At 39.1% G+C, this 15,434-nt stretch overlaps 1 protein-coding gene across 1 annotated transcript in view; it reads left to right on the forward strand.

The window, feature by feature from the left end:
- scn1laa (sodium channel, voltage-gated, type I-like, alpha) overlaps positions 1–15,434 on the forward strand; it is a 121,151-nt gene that overhangs the window by 21,893 nt on the left and 83,824 nt on the right. The window contains exons 2-5 of the mRNA XM_048599030.1: positions 1,560–1,876; positions 5,729–5,847; positions 13,453–13,542; positions 14,442–14,570. Of these exons, the coding sequence (XP_048454987.1) occupies positions 1,613–1,876; positions 5,729–5,847; positions 13,453–13,542; positions 14,442–14,570 (602 nt within the window). The 5' untranslated portion in view covers positions 1,560–1,612. The remainder of the gene's footprint in view (positions 1–1,559; positions 1,877–5,728; positions 5,848–13,452; positions 13,543–14,441; positions 14,571–15,434) is intronic.

Raw genomic sequence — 15,434 nt, forward strand, 5'->3', positions numbered from 1 at the left:
CTAGTGAACCTTTGCTGGAATCCCTCAATAGCAAGAATGTCCTTCCTCAGACTAGGAGACCAAAACTGCGCACAATACTCAAGGTGTGGCCTCACCAAGGCCCCGTATAACTACAGCAAGACACCTTTACCATGATACTCAAATACTCTCGCTATGAAGGCCAGCATGCCATTAGCTTTCCTCACTGTCTGTTGCACCTGTGTGCCAACCTTCAGCGACTATTCCACCATGACACCCAAGTCTCATTGCACCTCTGCTTTTCCTAAACTGCCACTGTTCATATAATAATCTGCCTCCCTGTTTTTGCATTTTTCAAAAATATTTAAAAATTTTTTTAAAACTTTTTTTTACAATATACCAGAGAGTGGATTGGGGAGTAGCTGTTTTAAACAGAAGATTTTCTTCATGATGAAAAAGGACAAGGAAGGGAAGAATTAATTTATTTTTGAAGTGTGCTTTTTATTTTGCCTGAGCATGAATGACAAAAAAAAGGATGCATCTTAATAATATTTGCTCCAATTTTAACTTCCCTGTTTTGAAGGGCTGTGAGATGAGAAGTATGGCAGAATGTCATGGAGGGTATCGACTGGTGTGCTCATTGCTGGTTTGTTGTGATACCATTTTGCTAGTGCTGGGAAAGCTGGCTGATGAGCTACTTATCCAGAAACCAACTGAGCCACTTATGAAACCAGTGAAGGGCTACTTCCTGCATTCATTTGCCATTTCCCTCCATAACATGGGGAGAATGTCTGGTGAAACTTGACAGATTTTGAACAGGTATTCTTTGTGGGCACTCAACAGAGGCAATGTTGCAATTTCAGCCCTCAGCAATGGCCATCAATAGCTGCTCTGATTGTGCCGGCAGCTCTTCTCCTTGGGCTATCGCCCTTATTAAGAATTGTGGCTCAGGCGATGCCCAGGTAATTGGCTACTGCCAGGAAGATGCTCTCTGGATCCTGTCGCCTGCCTCAATAAGTTTTTTTTTATCTGGTCTTTGGTTGAGACTGTGCTGTCGGAGCCAATTTTGGAAAGATTTCAGCTGTTTTCTCTAGATAGATGTTGGAGCCAGAGGGAATTCTTTACAATGTAAACGGCAATGCAAGTAACAGAAATACACCTTTTTAAATTATTCTAATCAGCCAAAGAGTAACATAACATTAAACTCTAAAATTGAAAATCAAGGTACAAGTGAGAAGCAAGTCATAAATAAAACAAAATGTGTGTTGTTTGAGACAAGTCTGAAATAAAGCAGTTGCAAGTTGATTCCAAAGACTTTATCTGTGTAATGGTAGGTATTCTGTAAGTAGACAAACAGGAGGCTGGAAGAACACAGCAGGCCAAGCAGCATCTTGAGGAAAGGAGCAGCCATTACCCTGAAGAAGGGTAATACCTGAAACGTTGACTGCTCCATTCCTGCAGATGCTGCCTGGCCTGTTGTGTTCTTCCAGCCTCCTGTTCATCTATCTTGGATTCCAGCATCTGCAGTTTTTCTGTCTCTAATTCTGTAAATAGATTTGAGTTAAAATACATTTTGAAATAAGTATTTTATTTTAATCCAGAACGTTCTTACGTAAGAGGCTCGAGGTTAATCTCCAAGGTGCACAATGAAAAGATGGCGCAGCCACTGCTTGCACCACCAGGACCAGACAGCCTCCGCCTTTTTACCCGAGAATCTCTTGCAACTATTGAGAGATGCATTGCAGAGGAAAAAGCCAAGAAACCCAAGGACCATCATGTGGATGACGACGAAAATGGCCCAAAACCAAATCGTGATTTGGAAGCCGGTAAATCACTACCATATATTTATGGTGATATACCTCCAGGGATGGTTTCTGAGCCATTGGAAGACCTGGACCCATTTTACAGCACACAAAAAGTGAGTGTTGATCAGATTTTTGACTGAATGTGCATCTGCAATAGCACAAACAGTTTTATAATTTTGAGATTTTTCTTTCTTGATTTGTCTTGAAAAAGAATCTTGCCTGCATATAACATGGCAGCTGTTATATTATCAATAATTACATCTATTTATATGTAAAATTACATACAACTAGCAATAATTACTCATGATTCTTCCAAGTTTTTTTATGTGGGAAAAGTAGAATGTGAAACTTCATGCTTTATAAGTGTTACCTGTGCAGAACTGATCTTGTTCTTTAGTTTCTCATTTAATTATCACCCATGTCTATTAAGGATTTGTTTTCACCAGGCAGCTAAAATGAAGATTGAGTTTGTTCTGCTGTTGCTGCTGGGAATACATTTTACTTTCTAGATGGTGAATAACTAGTTTTGGAAAACTTTCACCTCTTGGATATAGTTGGAATATGACACTAAAAGCAATCAATGTGCTTCTTGTGAATCCTATTCATCCACATATCTCTATGACCATCCCCTTTCAGTGACTTCTTAAGAAAATAATTTGATGTTGTTAAGCCATTTCTTCCATACTTCCTTATTGCTGTTCTTTTCTTCTCTATTACGCTCTTTCTATGTCTCTTACCCTTCCTCTTTCCTCTCTTTGCTAACCTGCTTTGTCATTCTGTTTTTTAATGGAAATTGAAGTTGGGGATTCTCAGAACAGACCGTTGATTCACTCTTGCCACTTCATACATGTTAGTGAAATCAATGATGATTTGCTCTTCAAAACTTTCCCATAATTTATTAACTTCACTACCTCACAATTTATTTTGACAGTCTGTTGAAAACCTGTGTAGAGAGAAACAGATTTAATGTTTTGGAACCAGTGACCCTTCGTCAGAACACTAGACTCGAAATGTTAACTCTGTTTCTCTCTACACAGATGCTGCCAGACCTGCTGAGTTTCTCCAGCAATTTCGATTTTTTTTTCTCAGCATCTGCAGTTCTTTGTTTTATTTTCCTCTCAAAAATCTTATTGACTGTGCTTTCAGCTCCCTCATTTAATCTTTTCCACTTCCTCCTTAACATTATCATCCACAACACATTCTAAGATATTCATCTAACTCAGGAACTTTAACATCCGACCACAGTAGATTCATTTATCTGGCTGTCTGCATGTAAGATTTTAAGTTTGTTGACTCTGAACATTGTGACATCAGTAACTTAGTTGCAGATTCAAAGTGTCATATAACCAGATTTGGCTATGATACAAAGTTAACGGGAAAGTAATCTGTGAGATGGATGCAAAGAAATGACAAGGGAATGTAGGCTTGTTAAATGGTGGCAATAAACTGGCAGATGCAAGGAATGCAGGCACGTGATGAAGTGAAACTGCCCATTTCGGCAAAAAAAATGAAAAAACAGAATATCTTTTAAGAGCTGAGAGATGAGCAGGTATGGCATTTTGGTTGTCCTTTATGGATAAATCACAGAAAGTTGATATGCTGATACAGAAAGCAATGAATAAAGTGGTATGTTAGCTTTAATTTGTTAGCTTTGTGTTGAAGTGTAGGGGTAAGAAAGTCTTAGTGCAATTACAGAAGGATTTGAATCATAGAATCCCTACAGCGTGGAAGCAGGCCATTCAGCTCATCAAATCCACGCTGACCCTCCAAAGAGCATCTCACCCAGACTCAACCCTCCTACCTGTAAAAGCCTGCATTTTCCATGACTAATCCACCTAGCCTGCACTTCCCTGGACATTATGAGCAATTTAGCATGGCCAATCCATCTGCACATCTTTGGACTGTCGGAGGAAACTGGAGCTCCTGGAGGAAACCCACGCAGACACGGGGCGAATGTGCAAACTCCACACAGGCAGTTGCCCAAGGGTGGAACCATACCCTGGGTCCCTGGCACTGTGAGGCGATAGTGCTAACTACTCAGCCACTATGCCTCCCTTGAATTTGGTGAAACCTCTCTTACAATACTGCAAACGATTTTGGTATCCTTACACAAGGAAGTATATACTTCGATGAAATGTAACAAAGACTTATTGAGGCTTGCCAATGAGAAGGGACTGAATAGAATGGGCTTAGATTCTCTGGATTTCTGAGAATAAGATGTGTTTCAATTGAAAGGTGTACATTTTACAGTTTTTAATATAAACACTGAGATTGTTTCTTTGACTGAGGGGCTGTAAACTGGAGTTCATAATCTCAAGATAAGGGATTTTGGATTGAAATTACGGGAAATTCCTTTACTTAGAAGATTGGAAATGTCTGAAATCCTGTATTCCAAAGGGTCTGCGAATGCACCACTGATGAATGTATCTAAGACTATGACTCACAGATGCTTGGCTACTCAGCGAAGATAGGAACAAGCTGGGAAAGTGGAGCTGATGTGCACATTCCGTAATAATCACACTAAATGAAGGAGCAGATCAGTAGGCTGAAATAAACAGAGAAAATGCTGGAGAGACTTTGGTCTGGCAGCATCTGTAGAGAGATAAACAAAGTTAATATTTCAAGTCTGATATAATTTCTCCAGAACTCGTATTAGACTTTTAACATTAACTCTGTTTCTCTCTCCACAGATGCTTCCAGATCTGTTGAGTTTCTCCAGTATTTTCTGTGTTTGTTTGATTTCCAGCATTCACAGTATTTTGATTTTATTTAAAATGAATAGCCTGTACGCCCACAGCTTCTATGTCAACTCTTACTTTTTATACTTTTAATTAGTCCTAAATTGTTGATTTATATCTGTAAAGTATTGAACATAACAAAATGGTTTGGAAATGTGGAAGTCATTTTCTGCAAGTAAGCATTTCTTCAGAAGGGATGATAAAATAATTATTTTGCTTAGCGAGCATGTGGATATGTGCTGTCAGACTTTGATTTCGACATAGCTTTTGCACACTGAATGTCCCATCTAAATGGTACTTTCTATTGTAATTATTTAGCTTCACCTTGAAATGTTTATACATATTTTCTTCAATTAGTCAGTATTTTATTGATGAATACTAGGGTGGCATGGTGCCTCAGTGTTTAGCACTGCTACCTCACAGCACAGCACCACAGACCCAGGTTCGATTCCACCCTCAGAGGACTGCCCGTGTGGAATTTGTACATTCTCCCTGCGTCTGTGTGGGTTTCCTCCTGCAGTCCAAAGATGTGCAGGTTAGGTGGATTGGCTATGCTAAATTGCCCCTTAGTGTCCAGAGGTGTGCAGGCTAGGTAGATTAGCCATGGGAAATGCAGGATTGTAGGGTAGGGGGCTGGGTCTGTGTGGAATGCTGTTCAGAGCGTCAGTGTGGACTCAATGGGTCAAATATTCTGCCTCCGCACCATTGGGATTTTATGATTCTATACTGATAATGAATATAAATGGTGTTATTTTTAATTGTTTTCTTGGATGCGGTCATCAGTAGCAAAACCAACATTTGTTGTCCACCCTCCATTGCCTTTGAACTGAGTGACACACCATTTCAGAGGGCAGTTAACACTGCTGTGGAACTGAAGTCACATGTTGGCCCAACCAGGTAAAGATGGCTAATCTCCTTTCCTCAAGAATGTTCATGAATCTAATGGGTTTTAACAATAATCAGTAACAGTTTCAAGGTCACCACTACTGAGACTTGCTTATTATTCATTGGCGGATTTGGAATTTAAATGCTTAGTAGGATTTGAACCCATGTCCCCAGCATATTAGCCTGGGCCTCTGGATTGTTTACTCAGTGACATCACCACTAAATTATCTCCTCCACCATCTCCGCATTCAGAGGGTTCATGCAAGAAAACTTGTAAAATGCATAATATGCTTTATTGGCAACATTTATTGTTCTAATCATCACTTTATTTTTCCTTTACAGACCTTTATAGTATTGAACAAAGGGAAGGCAATCTTCCGATTTAGTGCCACACCTGCCTTGTACATTTTAAGTCCTTTCAATCCATTAAGGAAATTAGCTATTAAGATTTTGGTACATTCATATCCTTTATGCAGTGTATTATTAATATTTAAGTACCTTTTGTGTGTGATAACAAACTGCTGACTCCTATTTCACCATAACACATACAGTGAGTCAAAACTGTTGAGATCTACTCGTGGTCAACTAGTAACGTGTGTACTGTTTTTAGTAATTCAATGATGCCAGCTATTCAGATTTAGGATAGCAGCCTATCTAGTTTTGTAACCAAAAATAATCTCAAATGCATCAGAAAGAGGCGGGATCCAAGAAAAGACAATTTTATCTGAATTTTCTTATTGTTTACATCATGCAGCTGTACAGTTTCCTCGAGTGGCATTTGAAGTGGGCACCATGATAACAATATACAGAAGTCTTCTCCCAAAAACAATGATTCTGAGACTTCAGTTCTGTGGAAAGGTCACCGGACCCGAAACGTTAACTCTGTTTTCTCCTTCACAGATGCTGCCAGACCTGCTGAGCTTTTCCAGCAACTTTGTTTTTGACTCTGAGACTTTGTCGGCAGTTGTCCACTGTGGACAGTGGAATTATTGCAGTCAAGTGGGAGCCTGCCATTACCTAGTTGCGAAGTCTCAATGGGACCACAGTGAGACTGCCACTGTAGCTCCAGAAGAGTAGGTGGACAGTTACAAGGTCAGAAGTAGCACAAAGATCTATCCATCAGCTGTCAATGTAGGTCATAAAAGAGGTGGTGAGGTATAACATAAAGTAATTGGGGTCTAGATTGTAGCACAAGGAAGCTACCAAAATACCTTATATATTTGTTGAAATAAGGGGGCTCATATCATTGGTTTCCCAGGTCTACTTTTCCCATGACATGCTGCAGAGGATTGTCATATTATTTTTATATGAATTGTTACATTTTGTATTTATAACCATAAAGAGTCCTCCAGAGTGGAGTGTATGGTATTACACAATGTTATAAAACTCAATTTACAAATTGTTTATCTATAGCGCAAGAGAGTTCTCTTGATACTCACTGTATCTATGTCTGGGGTCTGAACTCTGCCTCTGCTGCCATTTCAATACAGTGTAGTGGGTAAGGAAGGAAAGGCATGTTGGGCAGGGATGTAGTAGTAGAAAATCAAATGCTGCTTAGCAGAAGATCTGAAATATAAACAAAAAAGGGCAGAAACACTCAGCAGGCCTGGCAGTATCTGTGGGGAAGAAGTGATTTTATTCAGGTTGAAGACCTTTCATCAGACTTGGGATAAATTAGAGATGTAAAATGTTTTAAGCAAATGAAAGAAGGATTGATGGGTAAAGAACAAAAGACAAGGTCTGTGAAAGGGTGGGAGGCAGTAAAGGTTAAATGACAACAAACAATCAATGGTGCAAGGCCAAAGGACAGAGTTGTAGACTTCAACCAACACCTAACCTTTCCACCATTCTCTATTACCATCCCATTCAAAATCATAGCAGGTAATACATCCAAAATCTGGCAACTGTTAGTATAATGATATTATATGCATCAGGATCAATCCACTTTTTTGCTATCCAATGAAACTGTCTGGACTGAACTGACCTCCTTACCGAGGAGAAGTGATGTGTTAGATCCTTTGAAGCTTTGTTGATGGTCGGTATTCTCGCTCACATCCATCTTTCCTCTGTCTTAGCATGTCATCATTGGCAATCACCCGCTAACAAATATGATTGTCCACCTAGTAAATTCTATGTCACTGGCCATAGGATCTTTCGGTCCTTTTGTGGCTAATGAGCCTGATCTAGAGCAAAATCTCTGACCACACATTCAGCAACTGTATCCAGGAGACGAAACTGCTCTTTGGCCTTGAGGTCATTGGCATTACTTTTTCCACTTCCTTTTCCCGAAGAATTGTGTCCCTTCATACAGGAGTTTCCTCCAAACCAGTCACTTCTGAATGAGGATATCCCATATGTTGACATCTGTGTAGCATTTCTTAAGGAAAACCTTCAGGGAGTCTTTGAAATGCTTCCTTTAGCCTCCTATCATTCAAGTGCCTTCCTTGAGCTGGGCAAAGAAACTTTGTTTGGACAGTCAGAACTCAGGTATCTTAAGTATGTGGCTGGCCCAGTGGAGTTGGTTTCAGATGATTATGGCCTTGATACTGGTGCTTATCGCTGCTTCAAGAATGCAGATATTAATGTGCCATTCCTCATAGCAGACGCGGAGAATCTGTCTCAAACAGTGTTGCTGGTACTTCTCAAGAGTTTTGAGGTGGTGTTTATATGCAGTCTGAGTTTCCGAACCATCTAGGAGAGTTGGAAGGCTGATTGGCTTATACACAGAATCTTGGTGTCAGCACGGATATCACCATCATTGAAGACTTTTCTCCCCAGGCATACTAAGGTTACACTTATAGATTGGATGCAATGTTGAATCTCCGCACCGATTTCAGCCTTAGATGAGAGGTAGCTTCCCAGGTATGGGAAATATTCCACGTTTGGGAGGATTTCTCCATTAATCTTAATGCAGGGATGGACTGGAAATTGACCTGGAATGGGTTAGTAAAGGATTTGAGTCTTCTTGAGGTTGTTGCTGAGACCAATTCACTGGTATATAAGTACCACGCGCTAACCGATTACGCCAAGCTTTGAAGACTCCTGACTTCAAAGTATTCTGTCATTATTACCATTGTTTAGGACTGTTGCTGACGTCTTGTCCTGGAGGAGATGGTGGATGTTGGTGAATTTGACTGGACAGCCAAGCTCTTACAGGGTCTTCCATAGCACTTCCCAATTGAATGAGCTTGACCAGGTCAATGAAGGCCATGTAGAGTGGTTTGTATTGTTTCTGGAATTTCTCTTTGAGTTGCTGAGCGCTCAAAATCATGTCCATATTTCTATGATTTGGCTGGAAGCCACAATGGGTTTCAGGAAGGATTTCGTAAGAGACTTGGAGAAGGCACCTAGCGAGGATTTCAGAAATGATCTTCCCAGTGATGGAGAGTAGGGAGATTCCTTTGTAGTCCCCACAGTCCACTTTGTCTACTTTCTTGAAGATGGTGGCAATGGCAGCATCCTTGAGAACAGCAGGAATTCTTTGTCAGGAACAGTTGGTGCAGATGACAGGTAGGCTCTGCTCCTCCAAAGTGCAAAATCTCCACTGGAAACCTGTCTACTCGTGCAGCTTTTCTACTCTTAATGTGCCGAATGGCAGCTTCAACTTTTGCCACACTAGGTGGGAGTCCAAGATCATCTCTGACAAGGAGTTGGGAGATTTCCTCAAACACATCCTTATTGATGATTGTATTACGGTTTAGGAGTTCCTGTTCATCAGAGGCTGACGTTTTCTCTGTCTGTCAAAAGGGTTCCATCCTTATTCTGCAATGGTTTGAGGCCAAGTGTGTTGGGTCCATATATTACATGCCTTGGTGGCACTGAAGAAACCCCTGGGTGTTGTGCTTGTTGGCAAGTAGTTGCAATACCGTAGCTTTCTCAGTTCGTCATTGGTCTTGATTTTCCTCGTGCTTCTTCATAACTCCACCTTTGCTGTTTGATGAGTTACCCTGGTTGCATCGCTAGTGATATTGTTTTGCTAGGGAAGCGGGGGGCTTTCCTCCTCTTGTCAATGCTTGGTAGGCAAAATGAGCTCTTTCGTTCTTCAGCATCGGGTTCTTGGCTCACTGTCTTTTATCAGAAAATACCCATTTGGATAAATGACCCTTAAAAAGTGCTAAAGTAAAAATATAACTATAGATGATATGAATAATATCCCAAAAATAACTTGAAATCAGGAAGTTTAAGGGTCAAAGGAACTCCGTTAAATTACAACTACTAGGGAAGTAATACTGAGCAAATTGTTGGAGCAGGAATCTGAAAATTCCCTGGATCCTGGTGGATTTCATCCTTAGACCTTAGAAGATGTGGTTAGTGAGGTAGTCGATGTGGCGATGGTCTTAGTTTTCCAAAATTCAATAGATTTGGTGAAAGTTCAATTAAATTGGAACATGGCGACTTCTTTAACTTCTTCAAAATCTTCATTATTCAAAAAGGAGGGGAGACGGAAAGCAGAATACTGTATCAGTTAGCTTAACATTCATAATAAGAAAGAAATTATAAGCTATTATTAAAGATAATACTGTTTGTGGTTTTGCTCTCCTTATTTAAGGAAGGGTAGAATACATTGGAGGTGATTCAGGAGAGATTTATTCAATTGATATGTAAAATGAGTGGGCTTTCTTATCAGAAAGGTTAGATAGTCTGATCTTCTTTCAGAGAAGTTTAGAAGAGTGAGGAGTGACTTAGAAATATAGAAAATAAGAACAGGAGTAGGCCATTCGGTCCTTCGAGCCTGTTCTGCCATTCTCGATGGTCATTGCTGGTCACCTAACTCAATGCCATGTTCCTGCTTTCACCCCAAACACTTTGATGTCTTTAGACCTAAGAATGATGTTTAATTCCTTCTTGAAAACATTCAATATTTTGGCCTTAATTGCTTTCTATGGCAGAGAATTCCACAGTCTAACCATTTTCTCGATGAAGAAATTTCTCTTCAACTCAGTCCTAAATGGCCTACCCTGCATCATTAGACTGTGGCCCTGGTTCCAGATTTCCAGGTCATTGGGAATATCCTTCCTACATTTATCCCGTCTCGTCCTGTTAGAATTTCATAAGCTTCTATGAAACCGCACACCCCCCCCGCCCCCGACTTTGTCATTCTTCTAGTGAGCATAGTCCTACCTGATCCAGCCTCTCCTCTCCTCATATGTCAGTCCTGCATACCAGGAATCAGTCAAGTAAAGCTTCATTCTGCTCCTTCCATAGCCAGAACATTCTTCCCCAGATAAGGAGACTAAAACTGCACACAGTACTCCAGGTATGGTCTCACTAAAGCCGTGTACAATTGCAGTAAGGCACTCCTACTCCAATGCTCAAATCCTTTCACTTTGAAAGGCAACACGTAATTTGCCTTCTCCAATGCCTCCTGCACCTACACGCTTGCTTTCAGCAACTGGTGTATAGGGATACCTTCCCCTTGCCCAATCTTTTGCCATTCAAATAATAATCTTCTTTCCTGATTTTGCTACCAAATTGATTGACCTCACATTTAGCCACACTTCATTTATAGTTCACTCAGTCAGTCAACTTGTCCAAATCACACTGAAGAACCTCTCCATCCTCCTGACAGTTCACCTTCCACCCAGCTTTGTGTCTTCTGCAATCTTGGAGATATTGCATTTAGTTCCCTCATCTAAGTCATGAATGCAGGTTTTTAATAGCTGATGTCAAGCATCAATCCCTTTGGTACCCCAAGGTAACTGCCTGATACTTAGACTATGACCTTTTTGTTCCTACCCTTTGTTTCCTGTCCGCCAGCCAGTTCTCTATCAATGTCAGTACACTATCCCTAATCCTATCTGATTTAATTTTAGCTGCCAAGCTCTTATGTGGGAATACATGGAATGCCTTCTGAAAGTCCAACCACTGCTTCTCCCTAGTTAAATCTACTGGTTACACCCTCAAAAAATTCCAGTAGATTTGTCAAACATGATTTCCTTTTGGAAATCCGTTCTGTATCCAATTCTGTCATTGATTTTCAATTTCAGTAAGTCTGAAGTAAACAAAATTCTGCATGGTCTTGACAAGGTGAATGTGGAAATGATTTTTCCTATAGTGGGTGAAACTAGATCTAGGGGAAACAGTTTAAAATTATGGATCACTTTTTTGGACTTAAATGAGATTTTTTTTCTCTGAAAGTTGTATGACTTTGTTTCAGAAGATGATACAGGTAAGGTCATTGAATACTTTTTAGCTGAAAACAGAAAGCTTGTTGTTTAGCAAGGGAAGCAAAGGTTATTGGGAGTAGATTGGACTGGAAAATTCAGAAAACACAACAGATCAGCCATAATCTTACTGAATGTCAGAGCAGACCCAATGGGCTTAATGGCCTACTTCTGCTAATTTGTCTGATGTAAAATGTTATAGTGGGGCATTTAGAGATATTTAGGGTAATTAGACTGAGTCAGAATTATGAAAGGTAAGTCATTTGTGCCTAACTTATTGGAGTTCTTCAAGGAGGTAACATGTGCTGTGGATACACAGCAAACAGTGGATATACTGTGCTTTTGATTTCCAGAAGGCATTTGACTAGATGCCAAACGAAATTTATTGCGGAATTTAAAACACTCATAGTGTCTGGGTAACATATTGGCATAGAAGATTGGCTGTCAGGAAACAGTCAAGTTGTTAGGAAATCAGGAGAAGGCATAAATAGATAATTTCTAATTGGCATGATGTAATCAACATTGTGCCACAGATATCAGAGGTGGAGCTTCAAATGTTGCCATTTATACGAATTGTATGGATGAAGTGACAGGAGGTATGGGTGCTTATAACACGATAGTTAAGAAAGTAAGTTGTGAAGAGGGCAGAAGAGGCTAAAAAGGAACCACAACTGTCATGTGATTGGACAAAGATCGAGCAAATGAAGTGTGATGTGGGGAAAAAGTGAAATTGTTCATTTTGTCAAGCTGGAAGAATGAAAAAGGAAACATACTGGTGAGAGATTGAAGAGCTCTAATTTGCAGAGGTACCGGGTGTACTCTTTTATGAATTGCAAAAGGTTAAACTGTACTTTCAGCAAGTATTTCAGAAAGGTAATAGAATGTACTTATTTATCGCAAGAGGAATTGAATACTAAAGTCTGTAGGTTATGCTTACATTTTACAGAGCATTGGTGAAACCACAACTGGAGTAGTGTATACAGTATCTTTATTTAAGGAATGATGTAAATGCATTGGAAGTGGTTCAGAGAAGGTTTACTAGCATAATACCTGGAATGGTTCAGGTTGCCTTATAAGGAAATGTTGAACAGGTTTGGCTCGTACCTGCTGGAATTTAGAAGAGAAACTGCCAACTTAATTAACACACACAAAATCCTGAGGGGAATTGACAGGAAAGAATATTCTGTGGAAAGGATACTTCCTTTTGTGGGAGAATCTAGCTGTAGGGATCACTGTTTACAAAAATACAGTGTTGCCCATTTAAAATAGAAATGAAAAGAATTCTTTTCTCACAGAGCATAGTGAGTGTTTCAAACCCTGTTCCTCAAAAGGCAGTGGAAGCAGAGTGCTTGAAACTTTTTTTAAGGCAGAGATAACTAGACTGTAATCTTGGGGCAAAAGGTTATTGATGTTAGGCAGGAACGTAAAGCAATCAAATCAGTGATGATCTTATTAAATGGTGAAACAGGCTCGAGGTGCTCCTTTGTCCATTACTGCCCCAACTTTGATTTTCCATTAGCGGGGGTTGTCAGTTGTCCTTCATCCTTGGGCTGGGGAAAGGGAAAAAAAACATTTATTTGATAATTGCACGTTGGATGATATTGTTGTCAACACGGATGTATCCTTGTTTTGAATAGTCTGGCAATTTACAATGTCTAGCTTAAACGTAAAGAATAGCATTTGAATTTGATTAATCAAAGGCGATCAGCACTCATGGAATTGCACCATAACTTTTATTACCTTCAGGACAACCAAGCAAAGGAGGAAAATAAAAATACAATTACTATGACCAAAGTGAAAGACCAAACATTATAGTTAAATGTTTGTATATGTTATTCTTCCCAACTTTATTAGAAAATGTGCATTGTTTTATTATGTTTGCTTTCCTTGACTAAATCTTACATTGTTCAGCATGCTTATCATGTGCACTATTATGACGAATTGTGTGTTTATGACCCTGTATAATCCTCCAGACTGGACGAAGAATGTAGAGTAAGTGTATAGTTCTCTGTATACTACTGAATTTACAGTATTAATATTTTTCAAATGTGTTAACAAACCAAAATAACACGGTATCTATTGTGTCAAATATATAACCAATGTAAAATAAATTTTTTGATCTATAAGGACATTAGATTTTAAATAAGTTGCCTTAAATTCCATTCACTTGTTTAAACATCTCTTTTGTGGAACCTTAACAGATGCCTACAGAATGTTCATATTAATAACATCCCTGGACCTACTTTTATCTATCCACCCTGTTCTTGACACCTTAAAATTCTCTACTAAGTTTACAGACATCAATTTATCTCTCATTCCTTTGATGTTTGCTTCACTTTAAACTTAAAGCCTTGGTTTCAATTCTACATTCTCTCTCTCTCTTTGTTTCTCTGTCTCTCAAGTCAAATATCAAATTAACCTATTTGCAAGATCTTTCCTAATCATCAGATCATTAATTAATTCTGTTTGTTATTCATCAATAAATCCAGCATCATCTGGTTCATTGTTATTGTGAATTTTATTTTAGTAAACTGTCTTGAATATGTTCTAGAATTCTTTCCTGTACTAATATTCGGTGAATATACTTAGTAAACAGATTTACTTTATAAGCAAAGTAATTTGTTAGAATGTATCGGAAGCCCTTCACATTCTCTTAAATTTAATCAAGACTTAAGACTCTGCAATTAACCTGGAAATGAGTAAGACAAAAAAGAATTTTGCTCCAGAATATCATTACATTTAATGTAATAGAACTGAAGGATATTCTTACATTGGAAATGAATAATTAGTATCACAGCTTTTATACCTTGAGATTTATGGAAGCTTCCCTTTTTCATAATATTTGCCAATTAAATGACTGAACAGCTTTTTTATTGTTATAATTCCATTAGGTACACCTTCACTGGTATTTACACATTTGAATCGCTTATAAAAATTCTTGCAAGGGGCTTCTGTATAGATAATTTCACTTTTCTCCGAGATCCGTGGAACTGGTTGGATTTCAGTGTCATCCTTATGGCGTAAGTATTTACTAAAAGCGTCAAGATTGCTAATTTCAATTGGGGCCACCATTGCAAGCATATCTGTAGAACAATATTTCAAAAAGTAGCAATGTATAATGTGTTATAACAAGGTGTAGAGCTGGATGAACACAGCAGGCCAAGCAGCATCAGAGGAGCAGAAAAGCTGACGTTTCGGGTCTAGACCATTTCTGAAGAAGGGCCTAGGCCCGAAACGTCAGTCTTCCTGCTCCTCTGATGCTGCTTGGCCTGCTGTGTTCATCCAGCTCTACACGTTGTTATCTCAGATTCTCCAGCATCTGCAGTTCCTACTATCAATGTATAATGTGTTGATTTGTTTATGATAATCAGCAATAGCACTTCTATCATGGTTTCTTCTTAGTCAAGAAAATTTCAGACCAATTGTTCAAGAAGTATATTGCTCATTTGTTTAAAATTCTGTCATCACTCTGTTGAACAATTAGTGAGTGAATGTACATCATGTTCAAAAGGGAGCCATCTTGACCAGGAAGACCCAAACTTTGATCCCTAGGAAGTGGGGCTTGTCAGTTGTCCTTGATCTAGGGAAGGAGATTAAAAAAAACGTTTATTTGATAATTGCGTGTTGGAGGATATCAGTATGAACACAGTGATGTATCCTTGTTTTGAATAGTCTGGCAATTTACAATGTCTAGGTTTAATGTGAAGAATAGCATTTGAATTTGATTAATTGAGGGTGGTGAGCACTCATGGAATTACACTGTAACTTATATTACCTTCAGGACAACCAAGCAAAGGAGGAAAATAAAAATACAATTACTATAACCAAAGTGAAAGACCAAACATTGTAGTTATATTAAAATTTGTTGAAAGCTGAAATAACTG

The sequence above is a fragment of the Rhincodon typus genome, chromosome 7 (assembly GCF_021869965.1).
Source record: "Rhincodon typus isolate 14 chromosome 7, sRhiTyp1.1, whole genome shotgun sequence".
NCBI lineage: Eukaryota > Metazoa > Chordata > Chondrichthyes > Orectolobiformes > Rhincodontidae > Rhincodon > Rhincodon typus.